This window comes from Alligator mississippiensis, chromosome 6, assembly GCF_030867095.1.
Source record: "Alligator mississippiensis isolate rAllMis1 chromosome 6, rAllMis1, whole genome shotgun sequence".
Classification (NCBI taxonomy): domain Eukaryota; kingdom Metazoa; phylum Chordata; order Crocodylia; family Alligatoridae; genus Alligator; species Alligator mississippiensis.
This window is the reverse complement of record NC_081829.1, coordinates 6672921-6696115: the sequence shown is the minus strand read 5'-3', so window position 1 is coordinate 6696115 and position 23195 is coordinate 6672921. Positions and strand designations below refer to the sequence as shown.

At 50.5% G+C, this 23195-nt stretch overlaps 1 protein-coding gene across 1 annotated transcript in view; it reads right to left on the bottom strand.

Annotated features, from left to right (window-relative positions):
* Positions 1 to 3438: 3438 nt before the first annotated feature.
* Positions 3439 to 23195, bottom strand: part of COL9A2 (collagen type IX alpha 2 chain) — a 40364-nt gene continuing 20607 nt past the window's right edge. Inside the window, exons 16-32 of the mRNA XM_014605059.3 lie at positions 23108 to 23161; positions 21765 to 21818; positions 20931 to 20984; positions 20286 to 20339; positions 18009 to 18053; positions 17199 to 17252; positions 16426 to 16479; positions 15433 to 15486; positions 12674 to 12745; positions 10225 to 10260; positions 9500 to 9544; positions 9158 to 9190; positions 7468 to 7614; positions 5916 to 5970; positions 5642 to 5830; positions 5159 to 5236; positions 3439 to 4361 (exon numbers count right to left, since the gene is read on the bottom strand). Coding sequence (XP_014460545.3) covers positions 4156 to 4361; positions 5159 to 5236; positions 5642 to 5830; positions 5916 to 5970; positions 7468 to 7614; positions 9158 to 9190; positions 9500 to 9544; positions 10225 to 10260; positions 12674 to 12745; positions 15433 to 15486; positions 16426 to 16479; positions 17199 to 17252; positions 18009 to 18053; positions 20286 to 20339; positions 20931 to 20984; positions 21765 to 21818; positions 23108 to 23161 — 1284 coding nt within the window. The 3' untranslated portion in view covers positions 3439 to 4155. The remainder of the gene's footprint in view (positions 4362 to 5158; positions 5237 to 5641; positions 5831 to 5915; positions 5971 to 7467; positions 7615 to 9157; positions 9191 to 9499; positions 9545 to 10224; positions 10261 to 12673; positions 12746 to 15432; positions 15487 to 16425; positions 16480 to 17198; positions 17253 to 18008; positions 18054 to 20285; positions 20340 to 20930; positions 20985 to 21764; positions 21819 to 23107; positions 23162 to 23195) is intronic.

The window sequence follows — 23195 nt, the reverse complement described above, 5'->3', positions numbered from 1 at the left end:
GCTAATCTCACCTTGTCATGCATCCACAGATGCATCACGAGCAGGTACAAGGAAGTGATCCTCCCCCTCTGTGCAACATTGGTCAGGCCACAGTTGGAGTACTGTGTCCAGTACTGGGTGCCACACTGCAGGAGGGATGTGGACAGCATGGAGAGGGTCCAGAGGAGGGTCACCTGCATGGTCAGGGGGCAGCAGGGCAGGCCCTACGAAGATAAACTAAAGGGCCTGAATCTATTCAACCTCCACAAGAGAAGGCTGAGAGGGGATCTGGTGGCCATCTGTAAACTCACCGGGGGGGACCAGCGGAAATTGGGTGAGGCTCTGTTTCCCCGGGCACCACCTGGGATAACAAGGAATAAAGGCCACAAATTGATTGAGAGTAGGTTCAGGCTTGATATCAGGAGGCATTACTTCATAGTTAGGGCTGCCAGGCTCTGGAATGGGCTCCCAAGGGAGGTGGTGCTCTCCCCTACCTTGGGGGTCTTCAAGAGGAGGGTGGATAGATATCTGTCTGGGGTACTATGATCCCAGCACTCATTCCTGCCCAGGACAGGGGTCGGACTTGATGATCTGTTCGTTCAGGTCCCTTCTGACCCTAGAAACTATGAAACTATAAACCCAGGAAGTATAATCATCAGGGCACAGACCTTGACCTCTGCTTGTACATCCCTCATTCAGTATCAAGTACTTGACTTCTGCCAAGGACCATCCTTTACATTGTGTTCATAAAACACCCAACACGCACTCCCGGTCCATGGCTGGGACTCCCTGATGCTATGTTAGTATTGGAGAGATAAGGCCCTGTCATATGCATGTTATGCCCCTGTGTCTCAGTCTCAGCCATTAGCAGTAGGTCATTCTCACCAAAGAGCTCTGAGCTTCAGAGCTCAGCTGTGCCCACTTCCTCCCCTGGGGATGTGATGCTTCCCTGTGCTATGGGTCCAGCAACACCTAGTGCTAGATGATAAACCTGAGATCTGTAATACAGAACACCAGCAGCCTCAAAATCTACAATGTGCCCCAGGAAGAGAGCAGGCAAAACTGAGGGCACTGCCATTGGATTGGGCCTCTGCCATGGCAGGGAGCTTGCTGGGTAAAACATGCCCAGATGAAGGAAAAATTTTTCTTGACCCCCAATGCTCAATAGATGGTCATTGGGCTATACATAGAGATATAGATATTCATTGCCAATAGCTGGTCATTGAGCTATACATAGAGGAATAGATACGAATTGTCAATAGATGGTCATTGGGTTATACACAGAGATATAGATATGAATTGCCAATAGATGGTCATTGGGCTATACACAGAGATGCAAATATGAATTGCCAATAGATGGTCATTGGTCTATGCATAGAGGTATAGATATGAATTATCAACAGATGGTCATTGGGCTATACACAGAGATATAGATATGAATTGCCAATAAATGGTCATTGGTCTATGCATAGGGGTATAGATATGAATTGTCAACAGATGGTCATTGGGCTATACACAGAGATATAGATATGAATTGCCAATAGATGGTCATTGGGCTATGCATAGGGGTATAGATATGAATTGTCAACAGATGGTCATTGGGCTATATATAGAGATATAGATATGAATTGTAGATATACCTGCATTGGAATTGCAGCCTCTACCACCTGCTGACACCAGTATGTACAGTCCTAGAGGGAAGTTCTCCCTGACCTACTGTAAGAGTATATTGATGTAGAGCACATAGGAAAGTTGCTTGTCGATGGATATTAGGCCCTGTCTCTTGAGCAGGCTGACCCACTGCCCATGGGGAGCTCCCTCCACCATGGAGTGGGAACAGAGACCAGTCTCCAGGGCTCATTCAGTCCCTGAAATCTGCTTAGACTGACAACACATGTGAGGGAAGGGCAATCAGAAGCAATTGTAATGGATGCTCTGTGCAACACGGACAGCATCCAGTGGGAGCGAGAGCAAGTCCCAAGGAACTCATCTCAGTTGGCATTTGAGACGTAGTACATGACCTTCCATTTCTATCATGAGTTAGATTTGCCCCATAAATAAGAAGCCACAGTCTACTGAGCTTCCCTGTCTAAACCCTTTCCTCCTCACTTTGTGCTCCTGCTCTGGGTTGATAAACAAGGCAGTTAAAAGATGAGACAGAGAGTTTCTCAGCAATGAAAGATCACCATGCTGGTGGCGCTGAGCTGGGGAAGCCAGCCCAAAGATATTGTCCTGATTGTCAGCCCAGGAGCTCTGTGAGGCCTGGAGGTTGAGCTGGTTTCAATGCCGGGATGCCCGCAGGGGCTGGAAGCAAAATGCTGGGATGTAATAATCACTCTGCCCTTCCCTGACAAGAGACTGAACTGTCAGGCGTCAGTCCCCTTGCACACTTGCTGCCTCATATTACTTCCCCTGGCAGCCCTACTTAACTTAACTGACTCTGACTGTCAGTGATTTGCAGTCCGATCCTTCAAAGGGGCCTGAGAAATGCTGTTAACACGCTATAAAGCAACTGCTTGGAAGCCAGCATGCCTGTAACTATCTCCAAGCCTTGGGAAAAGCCTACATTTGAACACTGCATGCAGGTTCATTTCTAACAAAAACAAAGCTAAATAAATTATAGATACATGAATTGCATGGACGTTTGCATAGAGACGTGGATTGCATCGAGACATGAATTGCATTGCTCCAGTCTCTGCAAGCTGGACCTCCCCTGATGCTCTAGAGAGCTGAATAACAGCAGACAGGCAGCGAGAGGCAGAGCATGCACCTGCTCCAGGGTAAATTGATGAGGCTGCTCCAGTTACCTGCAACAACTTGTTTTACTTTCAGTTTGGATCAAATGTTTCCCAGAGCTGGAAAAAAGAGATTGTGTTCATACAGCACTGGCCTGGATGCACAGGGCGAGCCCCTGGATTTGCCAAAGACTGTGTGTGTGTAACCTCAGGCACCTTCTGTGGCTAAAGGCTAGCTAGGCATTCATCTCCAAGGGACTTTCAGCAGCAAAGGAACCATAATTTTTTGTTAGAAGGGAAAGAAAAAAAATCAAGAATAGAAACAAGACCAAAAATCCTGCCCATCTAAGTCCAACCAAAAAATAATTCCACCACTTCCCTTTGGTTTGTGGAAAGCTGTGCAAATTTATTAGAGCCTAACACACAGGGCTTCGAGAGTGAAGATGTTCCAGTTGCAACTCCAGGCTTCCTGGGTCATCACCAAGGACAGCTCTGGAAACAGCCCCTTTTCCTTTGAGATGCTTTTCCTTTGAGACTGGGCACACGCAGAATAAATAATTCCTGTTAATGAAATTAATCCAGAGCCTGGATTCAGTTTTGTTTTCCACCGGAGAGGTAGCGAACCCCTCCGATTCCTCACCGAAATAAATGAAAATATCCTCTTAAAAAAAAAACTGCAAGGCAACAAATTCCTATTCTGTTCAAATAAATCTCAACGCGTTAATTAAGTTAATTAACCTTCCATCTCAATTTTATTGTCCATTTTATTAAAAAGTGGATGTATGCGTTCGTTCTTAATTATAAAATAATCCTATGTTACACAGATTTACAGCTTGGGAAGTGTCCAACACTAAAGAAGGCTGGATCTGGAGACTTCATTAAATAGGCAACCATCATTTTTTTTTTCTTCTTTGAAAACAAGTAGGACAAAAAGGGGGACAGACAACAGTAAGTTTTTGCCTACACACAAAATAAAACATGGAAGAATAAGAGAATATGTAGAAAAAGGCGATTTATTTCTTTTTGGGAGAATGACAGTTGGGCATGGGCGGTCAGACTGAGGTAACTAATGAGCCCTAACAAAGAGGACACAATATTGAGGCCAACAGAGTTTTATTCTTCTGGCTTTCACCCCTACCGTGATTTGTTTTAAAGGGTTTGAGGGTTTTTTATATGTCAAATTCAGTCCCCAATAATGTCTTTTCCCCTTAGTTGTGTGTCCCCGGGTAACCATACGTCTCCCTCCTACCAGAAGAGAGCACGTGGTATGGATGCCCGGGCATGTAGGTAGAGGTTCCCCATCTATATTGCTTTACACAAGTTGGGAGTGTCCCATCTCTTTGGTTTCCAGCCCCAGACCAGCTGTGTCTTGGTGGTGCTTGGCCAGCTTGGTCGATAAAAGTTCCCATTTAATTTCTCCAAGGACGCCAGCATGCATCACTCAGTACATAGGTCCTTTGACAGCTCCTGGCTCAGTTAGACGTGCCGAGGCATAAGCAGAGGCTCCTAAGCAGGCAGCGGGCTCGCAGAATCCGGGGAGACCAGCCGGCCCAGGTAACCCAGGTCGTCCCGGTTGCCCAGAGGATCCAGGAGGGCCTCGCTCTCCATCTTTGCCATTGAGGGCATGGCCGGGGATGCCAGGAAGACCTAGAATGAGAGATAAATACTCAAGGTCCAGGTGTCTGGTTTCTAAAACGCAGTCCTCTCACTATGAGCCTGATCCAAGGTTCGCTGGACTCAATGGAAAGATGTCTGCTGGTCTTTGGATTGGGACCTCTGTAGGGAACAGACCTAATTCTTCCCAGTCAGGGTACAAGCAACTCCCATGGAAGTTAATGAACTATTGGCAGGGCAGTAGGCTATTCTCTGACTGGCCAAAGCCTCTTTATACCTAAACATCAAGTACCCAGATATCTAGGCCTCCTCGCATGAGAGGTCTCATGGGTTCCTTTGATTGACATATTTCTGAGTCTTGGATTCAGCTCCTGCATTGCGTGAGAAGACAACACCAGCTGAGCTCAGCGGGCAGCATCAGGAGGAGATGGGTACTGGCAAAACAGTGTGAGAGGAGGAGCAAGGGGTGCCATGGAGCAGGCTGGACAGTTGTCCTCTGCTAGAAGGAATCGGAGTCAGAGCTGCTCACAAGTGTCTACAGCCCGGCTCCTTCCCAATAGCAGGTCAATACAGATGATCGGGAGCTTTTGTACCACTCCCAGCCTCATGCTCCAGCACTTATAGGATGTCAATCTTTGGGAAGGCACGGGAGGTCCCATTAGCTATGTGACTTAAAGCTAGATTGGACAGAGCACCAGAAAGTGGGTCCATCATTCACTAGCTGGGGGACTAGGGGATGTACCAGCCCTTTTTCCATCTTCATGATCTGTACTACAGTAATCTTGACCTTCCAGTCCTGTGTAGCTGTCAGGTTTCAGCAGCAGGCTCACCTGGGATTCCCGGAGGTCCCGGCATGCCCTGATGTCCATGTCCAACATCTCCACGCTCTCCTTTCTCTCCTCGCTTCCCTGCGTGAAACAAGAGAAGTGGCTGGTGTGAACGCACCATAAAAGCAATAGCTTTGGGTCTCTTGAAAGGATGCAAAGGGCAGCAGGCTGTGCTGCCTGGCTGCTGTGGTACAGGATGCGGAGGGCTGAAAGCTCACTGAGGACTAAATGAGGAGAAGGAGGAAGAGGCAGCCCCTGATTCCACACAGAGACAAAACAAGGCGCTGGATGTGAGGTTGAGGCCGTTATAATCCACAGCGACATTGCATTTGTTAGGAGGACGGGGGAAAAGACAAATCGCATCACGTGACCAATCAAAATTGAAAATAGTGGGAAGTATTAAAATAATTCAATTTTAAAAAATTAGCAAATAAAAGCCAAAAATAGCTTAGGGAAGAAATCCCAGTTTGGGGAAGTGGCACTTACCTTTGGGCCCAGTGTTGCCAATCTGCCCCATGGCTCCTAAAATGCCTGGGATGCCACGTGGTCCAGGAGGTCCATGCAGGCCTTGCTCACCAGGTGGCCCAGGGGGCCCTGGGGGACCAGGCAGTCCCATCACACCAACTTCACCTAAAGCTGCTCTCTTGGCGCTCACTGCCACCTCTGCCAGCTGTTCTGTAAGGCAGACACAAGGCAAGGGGTGTTGGTGCCTGCAGAGCCACGGGGATTGCCACCCAGCAGAGGCAGTGCTTCTACTCACCTTGCAACATCTTCAAGACCACATCAACAATGTGCTGGTCCCCAGCATCCCGGCCCTGGGAGCAGAAGAGAGGAGAGAAGCTCAGAGACACAGCTGCCCAACAAACAGAGACCAATACCACTCCCCAGCTATTCTGTGCCACAACCCACGGGCAGGTTGGGCAATGGCATCCTATCAGCCATGCTGCCCCCCACTAAGGGGATCAAAAGCAACTGCTACTTTCTGAAGCATGGAAATCCAGCAGGTTGCTCCTTTGCCTGATCTTTCTGTAACACAGGGCTGGAGATCATCTTAAACCCCACCTAGGAATGGCTTGCTACCAGGTAGGACAGTCACAAATAGAGATTGGGGTCATAACCACATAACCACGCTATCCTCCTCGTGCAGCTGAATGGGAAGGAATGCTAGGGTCCTGGCAGGGAAAAGGTAAAGTCCTAAGATAAAAGGTATGCTGTGCCCTCTAGTGCTGATCCCAGATTTGGCAGCCCAGACAGACCTGAGGGTTGCAGATTTGTTGCAGATTTTTCTTCTCAAGATCTGTAAATTTAAGGCAAAATCCAGGCCCTGCTTTGAGCCCCTGGATAGTGTCTCACCTCAGCTTTTTTGCGCAGGGTGAAATACCCATAGTGAAAAAACACATGCACGGCAAAAACAGCCCTTCCTCAGGTACATGCCCATGGAGGGCAGGAATGCATCCTTGTTCAGCCTCCCAGCTTCGCCTGTGCATGGGAAAGCGCCTTGAAGTTGTACTAATATTAGCAATTATTAATTACCAGTTGCAAGTTTTAACATGCTGCATGTGGAAGTGGAGAGATTCTAGTCCCTCTACAGCTAAGCCTTTGACGTGTGCATGAAAACCATCCACAGCCCATGCGCTGCTATAAGAAATAAGCACCCACATTGGAAGTATTTGCCCACTGGAAATAGAAAGAGGTCCAACCTCCAGAGAGCGAGGCTGCAGAAAAGCAATTATCCAGCCCTGTGCCTGCCTTTGCACTGCTCATTACTGGGCACAAGAGGGTACTCTTGTATCATGCCTACTCGATCAGCAAGAGCCAGGGAGTTCTCTTAGGAGTGTCCGGCCTGTGCTGTCTATCTCCAGACAGCATCTGTCCTTGCTCCCACTGAAATCAATGGAGTTTTGTCTTGAGACATCAGTGGAGCAGGGCCTGGCACACTGTATCTGCCTGCCCATGTCCCTTCTCTGGCTCCACCCGCATCACAGGCTGGACTTCTCCTTTCATGTGGATCAAAGTCACACTTCACCCTGAAACATGTGCCCCCCCACGCTGCAGAGCAGGGGTCAGTGACATTTTTGGGCAGAGCACCAAAAACACCCATATCTTCAACTTGTAAGATGTTGGTGTGCCAGGGGTGGATGACAGGGGAGCCACGAGGAACCCGATCCTTGCTGTCGCCATGTAGCCCTGGTCCCTTCCCCACCATCCACCCAGGTGCACGTGTGCCAAGCAAAATGCCTTCGAGTGCTACACTCTGGCACCCATGCTGGGGGTTATAGAGGGTACAAACCACAAATAAAGGGGTCACTCACCGGCATGCCTTGCCGCCCAGGCATTCCTGGCACGCCGCGCTCTCCGTTGAGCCCACGAGGGCCTGGTGGTCCTGGGTAACCTCTTACACCAGGTGAGCCAGCATCACCAGAAGGACCAGCAAAGCCAGGCTCACCACGGATGCCTTGCTGCAATGTAGAAGGAGAGAGGAATCAGCAACTGGAGGATCTCAGGCTAGTCTTGCATTGTAGGCTCTGGACCCTGTAGGTGAACCCAGTCCAGAGTCCATGTAGGAGGAGGGCACCTCAAGATACTGTCCCACTTCCACCAAAATCCATCTATGCCCCTGGCTGAGGCTCCCAAATAAGAGGCTTAACAGCAGCAGCTGCACTTATCAGCATCTTCTCAATGAGATTTCCAGTGCCCTTGGAACAGTATTCAATCTACAGCCCACCATTTCAGATAAAGCCCTAGACTGAGATTGTGCAGAGCAACATGGAAGCTTGGCCATGGGACCCTGTGGCAGAAGGCCACCTCTGTCTCTCCCCAAAAACTCTGCTCTGTGACAATTTGGTTAAAATGGACCCTGCAGACATCCCATCTCTTTAGGTAACCTGAACTGGATACTTTCGTGAGGGAGCGGGGAAACCTGCTCCCTCTGCCTACGTGACTGGCATCACATACCTGGGTGCGGGGCTTAGGCTCCCTATTGTTCTAAGCAATGTCAGTCTACCCAGCAACCAGCGATGCATTTCAAATTGGTTGGCTGGCAGCCAACAGGTGCTCACCTCCAATGGACCAGGTAAATGAGGTTATAAGGTCTATATAAGTTAAGGACTGCCCAGGAGGAGAGTCAGTAGTCATGATGAAAATTCAGAGAGAGAAGAGCTAAACTATCTAAAACTTGCTCTCTCTCTTGAAACTCATGATCAGTGAACTGCCTGCCTCCAGAGGGAATCTCCACCTGCCTCTGGATGATACCCATGAGTAAGCTACCTGAGATTTAACTAGATATATAGCTTGCAGTAACTCAGATGTGTGTTTAAAAACTACCCAGCCATGCCAGTTTGCTCTATGGGATTTCTCTGATACTGCTCTACCCTGTACCCTATTCCAAACCTACTCCTTGTAACCAATAAAGTTCTCCTTTGTACCTAGTGTGGGAGACTTATTGGGAGTGGGTCTAGATTATGCCTTGGGGACGGCTGACTAAGGGAGACCACTATTTGTGCTTAAGACTGAGAGAAGCACCGCAAGTTCATGAAGTGGGTTGAGTACCCTCAATGGCTACTAGGCCTGTGTTTCCCAGGGGGCACAGAGCCAGGATCAGACTAGTCCCTGGGTGGTGGCAGCATTACCCCCAGGCTAGTGGGTGTGCTCCAGGGAGGGACTCAGCCAGACGTAAGGCACCCCCAGGGAGGCACTCAGAGCCTGGAAGGTGGTTGGGCACAGTGAGGTGGGTGGCTCAGGTGCAGCAGCACCTGCTCCTGGCCCGCCACAGACCCCAGTGGGATCGCCCCAAGGTAGAGCCTTACTGACCCCTCTGAAAGCAACCAACAGACAAAGGCTAGTTCCCTCCCATCCCACCAGCCCTCCACAAAACCCCAGTAGCAAACCCCACAGGTCCCTTGGACACCCAAGATCCAACAGGCAGTGGAGGGTTATCCCAAGAAGAAAGTTCACATAGAGAGGTGCAGGAAGCTGTTAATTCCTAGATTTGTAGGCACTCACCTGCCCCTTTGGTCCTGGCTCACCTGATTCACCCTAGACGTAAAATAAAGAGGGAATATGGGTGTGAAGTAGTGCCACAAGCTCTTGGATTACTGCTGAGCACTGTCTCCTGGGAGACTGTGCAGCAGAGGGTCAGCACCCACCCCTATTCTTGGTGGATCATCTGGGCACATCAGCATGCCCTTAAGCCATCCGTAGGGTCCATGCAACCTTCAGACATTGGATAGCACTGTGGTGTAGCGACAAGGTACTGTGTCATGGTTGCATTGCATCTGGGGCCATTCTTGTCATGCACGTGTCTCTCACAAACCAGGAGCAAAAGCTGTCTGAAGGGCTCCTTACCTTCTCCCCCTTCTCCCCGGGAAGACCTTCCACGCCAGGGTCTCCCTACATGGGAGGAAAAGAATCAGTCAATACAACTCATCTCATGCCCCCACCACGGAGAAGACAATTGCAGGCGCACACAGAGCCATATTTTTGCTTGGCTGAGTCTCTTGTCTGGAGGCTGTAATCTCACATGCTCAGTTACTTGCAAATGCCGTTTAAGACGGCGAGATGTCCAAGCACCTGATTTGCAGCTGCAATTACGTGGCTACAGATATGTGACTTTGCACCCACTCATTTGCAGCGTCCGTAAGAAAGCAAACAAACCAGACACCTTTGTTTAAATGTTCTTTGCGGAAAGTTCTTGTAGCAGGAATGAAAACTACAGTGCAAACTGTTTCTCTTCCAATAAACTGGCATTTTCCAGTGAAAAGCTGTTTCATTAAAACATTTCTGACTTATTCTAGGAGTTTGTTCTTTGCTTTGCTGTCAAGTGTAGAGTAATAAAGGCTCTGTGGACACTAGCAATTAAGACCTACGTTTCTAGGATGTGAATAACCACTTGGCATTTGATACAGAACGACAGGAACAGGGAAGCCAAGCCATTGACCCATGAAGCTTTTGGGTTAGTCATTGAAAGCACGTTCACCATTCAGTAAACAGAAGCCAGTACTTTTGAACCGTACAGACTTCAAGCCCAAGAAAAGCAGCTTACAAGAGCAGCAAGAAGCTCAGATACTTACAATGCCACCTTTGGAGCCAATTTTTCCTGGAAAGCCCTAGACAAAGAGAAAAGAGAGTGATCAGGATCCAGGTCTTTGTGCCTTGGCATGAGATGACAAAAGCAGCTGCATCGTGAGCGTTTTACAAAGGTGGCTGAGTAGGGGCTCGTGACACACCGTGGGACTTCAAAGACCAGTACCTACCCTAAAATCCCCATCCCAGGTTTTGCATCAGACTAATTGTATCAGTCCGTTCCATCCATCTACCCAGCCTTGTTAGAGGTAGGCATTAAAGCCATCAGTGCCCTACTTTAAATCCAGGCCCCAAGGTCAAATTGTCATCTGGGCAATAAGTGGTGCAGAAAACCTAGCTTCAGCTGCACATCAGCATTTATTTGCGCTCTTGCTAAGCTGTCTCTGGTCTGATCCATTCCATGCCCAGCGAGGTCTGCGGGAAGCTTTCCAGAGGCCTTGGATCAAGTCTCTACATCCCTGATTAGGCTCATGAATCAGAGGCTAATTGAGCGCAAATGTGATTGTAAACAACTGCCTGTGCAGATGAATTGCCACTCCACTTTTTGCGGCAAGCCTCCCACAGATGAAGCTCAGCAGAAAGCAGGCAGCTAAGCAGGCAGAGCCCATGTGAGCTGAAATCAGAGCCTGCGGCTTTCTGTCCCACCAGGTCCTGGGATAGTCCTCTAGGCCATTCTCTCCCAGGGGACAGCCCGACCCTAATCCGGAAGAGTCGAGAGTTACTTAACCCACAGGGGAAGTGGGAACAGGAGCACAATATAAAACCTGTTTCTCAGGGTTTAATTAGTGTCAAGGGCATGTCACCAGGGAGATACATGCTGCCCACCCACTCCCATTCAGCAGGTGCCCATGGGCTGGGAAGCAGGCCCCGAGAAGCACCCATGGCACCATGACCTAGGCTTCCAGCAACCTCGAGTGCAGCTGCTTGGGGCCGATCCTGGCCACCCTCACTTGGGGGTTGGTGCACAGTGAACAGGAGGAGGTGAGTGAGGCTCGTTTCTTTAGTGGCAAGAGTAAGCACCCTGTTGCTGTGACATGCATGGACCCAAAGTCCCAAGCACAGGGGTGGCCCCTGCTTTGGTTTGCAGAGCTTCTTTGATCTGAGCAGCCTGCACAGCTCTCATTCCCTTCTCTTTCCCAAGGAAGCCTCTGAGGCTAATCCCCATCTGCCCTTCTCCAGCCAGGGCTCCTTCTGTTGCAGCCCAGCATGCAGCATCTACTGCAGTGCAGGGAGGTCTTTCGAGGAGCTCGGTAGGAGGGCATGGAGAAAAAAAGGACTCGACCAGACTCGACCACTGCCACCTTCTCTTCCATCATGCTGCTTCTGCTCTTCTCCAGGCAGTTTTCCCTTTCCCTGGGACTCTCAGCCCTAAAATACAGGCCTGAAAGGAGCCCTCAAAGAGCACTAAGCTCCATTTCCCTCCTGCTTTGCACTGGAAGCTGCCATTTACACTTGTACTCAAGGAGAGATCAATGTTTCCAGGCCACACCGGGTGCCTTCAACAGGCATTTCTCCCTTAGCACTGGTGCAAACACTGTGCAGCAGCCCTGCGATGCCCTGAGCAAACTGAACCTAGGCCAAACAGGTTCTCAGGAAAGGTCTCTCCACTTCTGGAGAGATCTGCCCCTGGTGCTAGCTTTGGTGAAGACCATGTCCTGCAGCAAGTTTTTAAAAGAGCCACCGCTGTCAGTAAAAATAAATGCAAAAAGAGCTAGCTACTTCTGTATCTCCCATGCTGTCATCTGACCAAGTGTATTCAGTGCTATTTATCCATCCATCCACCTCATCCAGCCATTCACTTGTAACACCTACCCTTATCAATCCATCCACCATGTCCACCATCATATATCACCTAATTATGATGTCTGCTCATCTGCCCCTCATTGTATCCACTGGTAAGTATGCAACCATCCATCCAGATCTGCTGTCATCAATTCTATCCTGTTATCCATCTGTCCTTCCACTTTAACTATCCAAACAGCCACCTACTATCTCCATCCCCCAACATCTCTGCTATCTATGAATCTGTCTACCGTATATCCACCCATCCGCAGTACCCCTGGTGCCTATCAGCTGACCACACACATTGTGTCCAATGTCCATGCATCATAACCAGGGTATATATTTATGGGGCAACCACTCCTCTCTGTAGTATATGAGCTCTTTGCAAACTGTGCCTCCACTGCCCCTAACCTGGGGGTCTTTACCCCTACCCTGGGGGTCTTCAAGAGGAGGTTGGATTTGCATCTAGCTGGGGTCATCTAGACCCAGCACTCTTTCCTGCCTATGCAGGGGGTCGGACTCGATGATCTATTGAGGTCCCTTCCGACCCTAACATCTATGAATCTATAAACCTCATGGATCTCTTTTCCCTTCTGCTCTTGCCCTTGGCCCTCTGGATCTCCCTCCCTTCAGTCAAGAATTTCAAGACTTTACCTTGTCTCCTTTGACACCTGGCAGGCCTTGGGATCCTGGGATGCCGGGAGGACCCTGCTCCCCTTTAGATCCCTGGAAATCCAAACATGAGAAAGAAAGAATTAATGTTAGGGGGAAGAAACAGACCTTCAGTGGGGAAGACTCCCTGATGACTGAGCACAGAGAGGCAGCTGGGAATGCAAAAACTGAATTTAATGCAATCATGTTCAGAGCTCACGGTGGTGGCTAATGAAAAAACAATGAAGCGTATTCAAGACTGCTGGGGTATTGAACCCATAAGATTAGGAACTAGTCGGGAACAGTAGCCGGGGGCTTCTGTACCTATGTATTCCAGATGCTGCCCTAAGGTAGGCAATGAAATGGTCTGTGCTACAATGGGCTTGCAAAGAAGTCTGGGATAAAACTCCCATTAGCAGAGCACCGTGCGCTGCAGGATCCAGGCAAGCATAATCCCCACCATATGGGTCATCCCTCTGGTGTCCTAGCTTTAGTCTCAGTGCCATGACTACCGTATTTTCTTGCGTACAACATGCCCTGGAATATAAGATGTACATTGTTTTTGAAAGGCAGAATAAAATTAAAAAGCTCTTTCTTGTAGGAAGGAACCGAGTGCCAGCACCTGGGGAGATAAGTCTGCTCACTGTTCTTTTCCCTGCAAGTTACAAGCAGATTTTACTTTTGCCCTTAAGGGCAGAAACTGCTCTTACCATATTTCTCGCAAAAAATGCACACTGCAATTCCCAGCAGCTCATTTTGGGGAAAAACTGTGTGTTATTTGAGAGAAAATACAGTACCTCTATGGCAGAGAAGATGAATCGTTCTCAACTTCGGCACAAGCTAGCAAGCAGAATATATGCCCAGGGTCTCAGGCAGGTGGGTACAGTCTACATGCATGGTCATGTCAGCACATCTTCTGTGTAGGGACCTGGACTTCATTTAAGGAGACTTTTTTTTATACACTCAACTTGCTAGATACTGAGGGGACTTTTCTCTCAGTCTCTCTTGTCTACAAGGCCACCCACGGGAGACAGGACTGCCCTTCCCCTGCTACGCAGCCTTACAACCTCCATTGCACCTTGCAGAGAGAGCAGCAGGGAGGGATCTGTCTGCACTCTTGTTCCCAGGGGACTCGCATCATAGCAAGGGCGAGGGTGGAGGTTACAGCCAGCCCCACACTCAGAAAAATCTGCAAAGGTGAAAACCCCCTCCCTGCAGCACACCCCTCTCCCAGGAGACTCCCGTCCCAGCTCCAGCTGTAAACACATAACTGGCGTCTCAGGACTGTTAATCCCCAAGCAATTCAGTCCTGCTGGCTAATCCTCTGGCTCTGTCTGGCCGCTCGCAGCAGGCACCAGGCTGGTTCTGTTCCCCCTTCAGGTTCAATTGCTTGGAGGAGGCTCCTGGGGCCGGAGCACAATTAACGCTGGCATTCCTATTAGCGTGCCAGTTGGCTCTGTTAAAATGCACCAGGGCTCCCAAAGGGCAAACCTCCCCAGGCCTGAGCCTCAATGGCGCAGTCACGGTTCCTGAGTGCAGAGGGAACCAAACTGCATGGTGCCTTCAGGCCCAGCCATGAGACGAGTCCACACAGCAGCATCACTGTGGCTACTTATGCAAGTCCCCGCGTGGAGCTGGAGGCAATCTCGAGCACACTGCATGCCCAGCCTTTGGCTTTCAGGTGCAGAGGGTACATAATGCATGTAATACTTCCCAGCTTTTTTCCTCTGTGCTTTACAAAAACAGAGGCATGGTTTTTTGCGGGTGATATCTTTTATCCTACCTCTACAAAGGAGATCAGCAGTGCTATTCCCACTTCATAGAATGGGGAAACTGAGGCATGCAGAAGGAAAGAAACTTGCCCAAAGTTGCACAGTGGAAGAGCAGGGAGTAGAAGACAAGGCTCCTGAATCCCAGGCCAGTGCTCAGACACCCTGGCAGGAGCAGGAGCTCGATCCCACTTTGCTAATGAGGCATTGACACACGAATTCTCCTCAAAAGGCTTGCCCTGTCGGGGCACGTGGATGTGCAGGCTATAGGGCCCCACTAACACTGCATCTACCCCCAACTCTAACCCCAGCCTCATGCAGTACCCATAGGGAACGGAGGGCATTGCCCTTGCAACGCAGTAGGATAGGACTGTGGCCAACGACTGCCTTGGCAAGCAAGCTCGGATGGTTATTTCAATGTCCATCCATGGGCCGAAATGCATTGTGGTCATGCAGGTTTGGGCTGGGGGGGCAGTTATTCCTCCTCTGAAGAATGCACGTGAAACAGATGCAGTTTCCCAAGTGCAGACAGATATCTGAGTGTCTCGCCCACCTGGGAGCTTCAAACCAAGCTGGATTCTTCCTGCTTTGTTGGTCTCCTCTGGCCAGGATGACACTGGACCAGAAGCCAGGCAGTAACTTTGCAAGGGACTCAGAGCAGCTGGTCCATCTGCAGAGACACTGGCTTTGACGGGAGTGCTGACAAGCTGCACCAAGCTGATATGCTTAGGGAGAGGTGCGATACACGTGGACCACCAGCACATGCTCCACAAAGACCCTTCTCTAGCTACAGACCTGATCCAGCCCAGCCTGATCGAGCCATTTGAGCCCTGTGGGCACTGGGCTTTGTCTGAGGAGGAAGAAAAGGGGAAATTTCACATCCTTGCCAAGGTTCTGGTGCCGGAGTTACCATATGCACACGCACCTATGCATGTGTGCATGCACACACGCACGTGCGCACACAGGTGTGCATGCAAGCAATGCCATACTCACCACTTTCCCCTGAACACCTTGGGGACCCACAGGGCCACGCTCACCCCGATCGCCCTGCAGAGAGGAAAGAGCAGTGGGTGCTGAGCAGATGATGCCTGGTAGCACTCTCCCCATCATTTTACTGCCACCTTCCAGCCTCTGCACAGCCTCTGTGGCTGTGCCCCTTCCTCCCACCCCACTACCTACAATCCCCACAAGCCTCTCTCCCAAATACCAGTGAGGGAGTGCAGGGGTGCTACCTGGTTTCCCATGAATGAGGGGTTAACCCCAGTTTGCCCATCCTCTCTTCCCATGCCAGGTACTCAGGTGTGTAGCAATAGCTGCCTGGGAGGTAGAGCTGGGGAGAGTTGGGTAGGGTGGGATCCAGGCCCCCTGTGCTTGCAGCTCCCTCCCCATGTGTGCCAAGCTCCTGCTTTATCACCACTCACTGGTTGTCTATCCACTCTCCCCAACAGCAACGGGTCTCAACCACAGGACCGTGGGAGCTCCCTTGAGCAAATGACAGTTCAATGGAAAGTGTCTGCCCTTCCTGGGGTGCATTTCAGCCAGAGCAATCTGCAAATGGATTAAACCACCCAAGCCCCACATTGCACAGGGAAGGATTATACCCAGTTTGCAGACAAGGATAACAGAGGAGTGGAGAGGGGCAGGGTCTTGCCAAGGGTCCTGTGGCGACTCAAAGCCAGAACGGAGAGTCCTGATTCCCAATACATCACATCCAAGCACTGCAACATGCTCCCATCCAGATGAGGAATGTAACCCCGCACTCCCGTTGCCTTGCTCCAACAATTATTGAAGCACAATACCTGAGTGCACTCAAGAGCACGCTCCTTCCCAGATCTCAGAAAGAAATCAGGAGTCCTAGCTCTGCACCCCCAGTGCTAACTTTCAAACTAAGTCCCTTCCTACAGCCTGGAGAGAGTCCAGGAGTCCTGGATCCCATTGCCTTGCCCCAACCATTAGCCAGTGCTCCAGCATGTTTTCTGAACTCACCTTCAGCCCAGGGACACCTTGTGGCCCTTGCTCACCTGGAGGTCCGGGCTCACCCTGAGGAAAAGAAATCCTTATTAGGATGGGCTAGTGCTGCAGCACCTCTTGCTTCTCACCCAGGGCTCTGCAGGCATCCTCCAGGAGCACCCACATCTCCCACCTCTCTCAATACTCCCATGCACTCCTTTGCCCTTCGGGGCTTTCCACAGGCAACTCACACATGGGGGTGACTTCTGCGTGGTCCCTCCTTCCCAGCCATACCCATGTGAAGGGCTGCAACAAAGTTAGATGCCCCAGCTATTTAGGACTCTAGACTGGACTTATTCAGGGGTCTGGGTGGGGATCCAGGAGCTTCTGGGTACCAGGGAATAGGGCACAAAGTCTTAGCAGGAGTTGTGGAGGTTGTGGATAAGTGAGAACGTGGCAATGGGCTGAGCCCAGCGGAGTATGCATGAGATGCAATGTGGGGCTGGGGCTGGGTTCAGCGTCCTTTTGAAAATGTCCCTGTGCTTCCTCCCACCTCCTGGGTGACTTCACGGCCCAGCCCTGCAAGCAGGGCTTGGAGCTCCTGCTCCGTGCAGCAGAGACTGCGCAAACAGTGGGAGGGGGAAATGGGGCGAGGGGAAGGGGCTGGTGTTGTTTTTTGATCCACGGGGAAGCTCCAAGAAGAAAGAAAAGCAAACACAGGCAGGAATGGAAGAGCTCTCCCTCTTGCATAGATGGGAAAGGAGCCAGAGGGGCCCAGTAACACACACAGACGGCGTCTCTTTACTTACCATTTGCCCCGAAGGTCCGGTAATTCCTGCCAGCCCGCGGGGACCTGGCTCACCCTGCGAATGATGCAGAGACAAAATTGATGGCACGTAGTATTGAGGTGCCAGTGCCTAGGACCCCCGGGCATGGACCGTGGTCCTGCTGTGCATGGCACTGTGCAAACACAGCACAGAAAAACATACCTTCTACTTTCAAGGAAAGAGGCAGAGGAAAGAGTAAAAAGAAAGCCTCAAAGCCAACCTGAGAAGTAGTGTCCTCAACACATCGCCAGCTTTGTCCCTGTAAAGATTTTTGTAGGCATCCTGGCAATGGAGAGTTTCCAGGAAGGAGGAGGACAATGAGGAAGCGCTGTGGATGTTTTCAAGGGGCTTTGCCCACCTAGGAGGGGCAGCACATGAGAAGACACAGAGAGGCGTGTTTGACCATTTAAGCAGTGGGCAAGGGAAGTTTGCACTGGTGGCCCAACACAAACAAAGCTGATCTCTCAATATCCTACGAGAGATGTCAGGCCGGGAGGGGAGGTGGGGGGCAGCCTTGACCGTGAAGACTAGCAACTTAGGGTTCATGTGATGGAGAAAGGGAAGAGCATGGAGGGGTGGAAAGAGAGCAGTGCCATGGTCCAAATAGCCAGCAAGGAAAATGATGAATAAAAGGTCATAAAGCTGTTTCCATCCATTGACGGATTTAGTCTTCCTGCGCACCAAGCATGCCCATCACAGCCTCCAGCTGCAGGGCTGGGAGTTAGAGAAAACCCACAGGCCAGCCCCACCTTCAAAGAGGTTATTCTTTGCCCAAAGGCTCTTCTTACGCACCTTTGCTCCTGGGCCGCCTTTGGTGCCAGATTGGCCTGGTAAACCCTGCCGAAACAAACCCAGGTTAGTTACTGTGTGGAGGGTGTTGGCTATTACTGCCCTCCTTGTGCATTTTGGATGGGTGACTGAGGGGGTCAGGGACAGATCTAGGGTGGGTTCAGGGGGGAAGCTGCACCCCCTTTAAATTCCTGGTCCACCCCAAATTTAAAACCAAATGCATGGCAGTGGCAGCAGTCTAAGGACATAGGCAGATAAGGCTCTCTGGGTAAATCTGAGATCTTTTATTAGATCAACTCAAATAGTTGGAACAATTCTTCTTTGCAAGCTTTCGGGTACACGATTTGTACCCGAAAGCTTGCAAAGCAGAATTTTTCCAGCTATTTGAGCTGGTCTAATAAAAGATCTCAGGTTTACCCAAAGAGCCTTGTCTGGCAGCAGCAGCAGCATTTTTATTCAAGCAGCAGAGAGGGGGTCACTAGACTTCATGGCTCATTACAATTAACCTGATTCCTCTCATACTCTTCATTGCACAGGTGTTAACGACCATCTCTCCTTTCTGATGGTCTGAATGTTCCTCTAATGAAACTCTTCTTCCTTCTGCAATTCTGCTGTCTGTCAGCTGCCCCTAGTCATTTCACAGCCCTGCAGCCTGTTTTTAAGTCTAGTCAAAACTTTAATTCAGGTGTGGAAACATTTACTCAGGTGTGAAAATAACTTTCAATGAAACTCAAGAAGGCCAGATTTTGTTTTATGAATCTGAAAAAGATGTACATTTAATTCAAGTGACTACAGGACAAAAGAAACACCTGATTATATTTGCCTACTTCATTGTGTCTTTATACATATGATATAGCAAATTCATGCACGTTCCACTAAAGCTATATTTGCTTGTGCTTTGATCTTAAATTGCATATCATAGCTTTAGGCCCCTAGCATATTAGCAACGCTTCTAATTTCCTTTTTCCTGGACAAAAATACATTGTGTTGTATGTGGTGATGCACCATACCGTCTGCACCCCGCTTTTCAAAATCCTAGACCTGCCCATGGAGGGGGTCCCCATCCTGAGATGCAGTCCCAGGTGTTTTGAGATTCCCCTTGTAGGGAGGGAGAGGTCTTTGCCAGAAGAACGTGGTGCTGCTGGGATGGAGCGCTACAGACTGGGAATAAATAGGAAAAGCCAAAATGTAGGGTGGGACACATCTCAGAAAGTTGGGGCTGAATGAAGGTAGAAGTTCAGAGTCTTCTCCCAACTGCTTGGGCCACAATCCCAAGACTTGCCTGTCCTGGGAGAGCATCTGGACCATGAATCCTGCCTTAGACCATTGCTCAAAGGGCCACCAGGTCACAGGTAACCTTCTACAAGCAAAGCAGCTGAATGGTCCTAATGAGCATGAAGATCCTTTGGCCTCTTCTCCTTTTCACATCAGAGAATAACAAGCTTTTATGCTTTAGAAGTTTCTACTCTGCTTTCTCTCTTCAAATGGCCCAATGACACCACAAGAAAGGTTGCCTCTTGTGACATCTCATCACTTCTGCTTCCATACCCCAACAGGATCCATAAGTACTAAACCTGCAGCAAACATCTAGGAAATAAAGTTTACCGAGCTCCTATGAACCTCACAGCAGGTTCAGCTCATATTCAGGGCAAAGCTTGAAGGTGTCATTTTGCACCCTTTTGAGCCACACCAAAATTCAAGGCCAAATTTGGTCCCAGTCTTAACCTAGGACTGAGTCTCCCCTCCCTACAATGTGAATCAGAAGCAACTCCCTGAGACCAAAAGGCCTGGTTCAGATCTCATTTCAGGGCTGTGGGGTTACTCCTGACTGACACCAGGCACAGGAAAAAGTAGGATCAGGATCAAGGAGCACAGAGGACTGGGAAAGGGGACGGGGCAGAAATCCTGGAGCAGTGAAATGCCTGGATGTGGCACTATTCACAGTATCCACACTGCCCTGGAGGAAATAGGGCATCAGGCTCAACTAAAGCTGCATCTGATCTAAGATCAGGTCTAAGGTCTGGTCTAGATCTGGTCTAAGATCAGGTCTACGCTGCACTTGGTGTGCTAGACTCAAGCAGTTTCTAGATCAACCATTTCACTGCTGGCTCGCCACGGCACAACACACCCTGAACAGGACTGCTGTTGTACTAACAAGGCAAAGTGAGAGCTGGCTCTTGTCTGGCCCATGCCACTTAGTCATCAGCAAGGACTTAGCTAAGGGATGTCAGTGCCAGGTGACAGCCTGGTTGGGGATGGCTTCTAGGCTCCCATACTTACAGCCATCCCTCGGTGCCCCGGTGGTCCTGGGCGGCCCGGTTGCCCTGTGCTCCCCTGCAAGGGAGATAATAAGCTGTTACTGGGTAGCAGCCAAGAGCAAAGCAAATCACAGAAGGGGGTCGAGGCCCTCTGTGCTGAAGGAGCACAGTGCAGATGGGATAAGCGTTCAAGAGCTTTGGGCACTCTGAGCTGGACAAGGCCAGAGCACTTCCACATGCAACAGTTGCAATGTAAAGGGGAGAACCATGCAACAGCCCCATTAGTAGCCCCTTGTTTTAGAAGGGGGTCCCACCTGGGCATTCCCAATATCCCAGAATAGCCAGCCTGAGCTACAAGGATCCCAGTGGGAGGCTGAGTGCTAGCGGTCATGCTAGCCTCCATGTCAGGGACACTGAACCCTTTGGTGCCCATCACAGATCCCAGGTCAGAGACCCCTTCTCTTCCAGGCCACAGCACCAGCAACCTAAAGACTGGTGGCCCAGGGTCTGCAAAGGAGCAACTCCAGCTGGGGGGGATATGACTAACAAGAAGCGGAGGAAGAAACTTTCTGATCTGTAAAGGGACAAAGAGACACGGAGACAGACGGATGCTGGGGAGAATGCAAGAACATCTAGAGACATCTAAAACCCCCTCCTGGCATCTCACCTTCACACCAGGGATGCCGGGGGTGCCATCTTTACCATCAATGCCAGGGAGACCCTGCAACAGAGAAAGAGGAACCATCATCGCATAATAATGTCGTTGAAGGGGGTCAGGACTCTTAAAAACGCATGGAGCCTCCCAGGGGGAAGAGGAGGACCTGCTCCAGATCCAGGGACATGGGGAGCTGGGAAAAATGGAAGCCCTTGGCTGGTAGAGCAGGACACACCACCTTGCAGCCTCCTCCCAGGAGGTCTCATGGAGCTGCTCATGGACCAGGGAGCTCCTGAGTGTGAAGGCAAGTGGTAAGGGGGATGGGATGGGACACAAAGGGCAGCCCCAAACACAGAGTAAGGAGCTGGGGAGAGGAAGACCCTCCAACCCCAAAGGAGGCAGGAACATCGGGTGCAAGTAATGGGTTTCACCCTTCACTCCAGAGTAGCTGGTGCAGACACGGGGCACAGCAGCCCCTCTGAGGATGCTCTGGCCCACCACGGAGCAGAGCACAAGTGACAGAGACTGGCTGGGAAGAGGTTTTAGGATGATCCATGAAGAGGGAGGGGAGAAGTGGGTGAGACACACGCGTCCCCCCTGGCACGGGACCTGAGCAGATGAGCTGGCTAGGCACAGCATTGAGTGAGCCTTTGCCTCGGGGTAGGACAAGATGGACTCTGATGGGTGCAGAGATGGGCACAGAGGAGGTAATACTGAAATGTCCATTCCCTTCCCTGGGTTTCAGTCCCATCCAAAAGCCACTTCCCTGACTCCCCACCCTGCAACCCCCTTTCCTGCAGCTGAACCAAAGCCAGTAGCTTGAATCCAGACAGGGACTGTACTTACATTCTCCCCCTTGGGACCCAGGTCCCCCTGGGGTCCCCTGATGCCACGGCCACCCTGCAGGAAACAAGCCAGACCAGAACAAGCATTACTTTGATAGCTCAGCAGTTCAGTGGACATTAACCAAACCCCAGTGGTTCAGTTCAGGGATCTGCAGCCTGCCTGCAGGGGAAGAGCTTCCTTGCATAGGATTCAGGGCAGATTTCACCTCTGAATCATGGGTGGGGAGGTGGGAGGGGGTTGGAGGAGAGCAGAGAATGGCCCTAATCCAAGGTTAGACAGGTACAGGTTTGCCCAACTCCCCTCCTGCTTGTACACATATCTTCACACTCATGCATGCAAGGGACGCCTGGAGCTCCTATGGGTGCAAGAAGAGCAGACCCCCGGGAGCTCCGGTCCACAGCATTCAGAGGTACCTGTGCTGACCAGAGTGTGGGGTAGGGGTAAAGGGAGCTGGTGGCAGGGGAGTGGGCACAGACCAGTGTGAAGCTACTTCCTGGGCACCAATCTTGAGTAGGATTCCTCCCTTTACCCAGGCACTGCTCCAGGTTGGGGGTCTCTAATCCCTTAATCCTGTTTGCATGGGAAATGAGTTGATGGCATTTCTAGCTATGCCGCAGGAATGGCAAAGACCTGGACCAGACAGAGACGGGGGCAGGCCAGGGCACCGCAGCTTGCAGACATATGCCAGAAGCATTGTGCATTAATTGAGCCTCCAGATGTGGAATCAGGGCTGCACTACCCTGCTCAGCAAGGAGCTGGGCTCAGGGCACTCTGAGGTGCGGGGAGAGGGTGGCTTACTTTCTCACAAAAAGAAACACTGCTCTGGAGAGGACATTCACTGGAAAAGCAGAAAAGACTACAGCCCAGAGCTGCTGGGGATTGGCAGAGATGCTTTGGGAAATCCAGGACTGGAAAAACAGGGGGAAAGCTGAGGGTACCAGGACCAGAATAGCAGGCAATGCTGGGAATCCATCCACAGCGAAGTGCACAAACACCATGTCTGCAGCACAAGGGCTTGAGGCGCCTCTGCCCCAGAGATACAGCTCATGTCACGTGTGTAAGGTTGAAAACACCCATTCCTATATAGGAGATGGCACCTGGCAGGATACCCCTGCAGGTAACACATCCCAAGTACACAGACACTTGTGCATAAGTGCAAACCAGTGGAAAACACGCCTGCAGGTACAATGGACATAGGCATATCCTGGACATAGACCAACATGGCTACAACCTATCCTGGTAGAATAGACAGGAGCTTGAGGCATTGTAGTGCCCAGGAAAACACAGGTCAGGCACTAACCCAGGAGGCCCCTTAGCCCATTTCAAGGGAACCCTTCACTTACAGTATCTCCCTTCTCACCGGCTCCCCCGGGTGGCCCTTTGGGTCCCTCCTCACCCTATAAAAGGAAATATAGAAGGTTTTAATTCCAA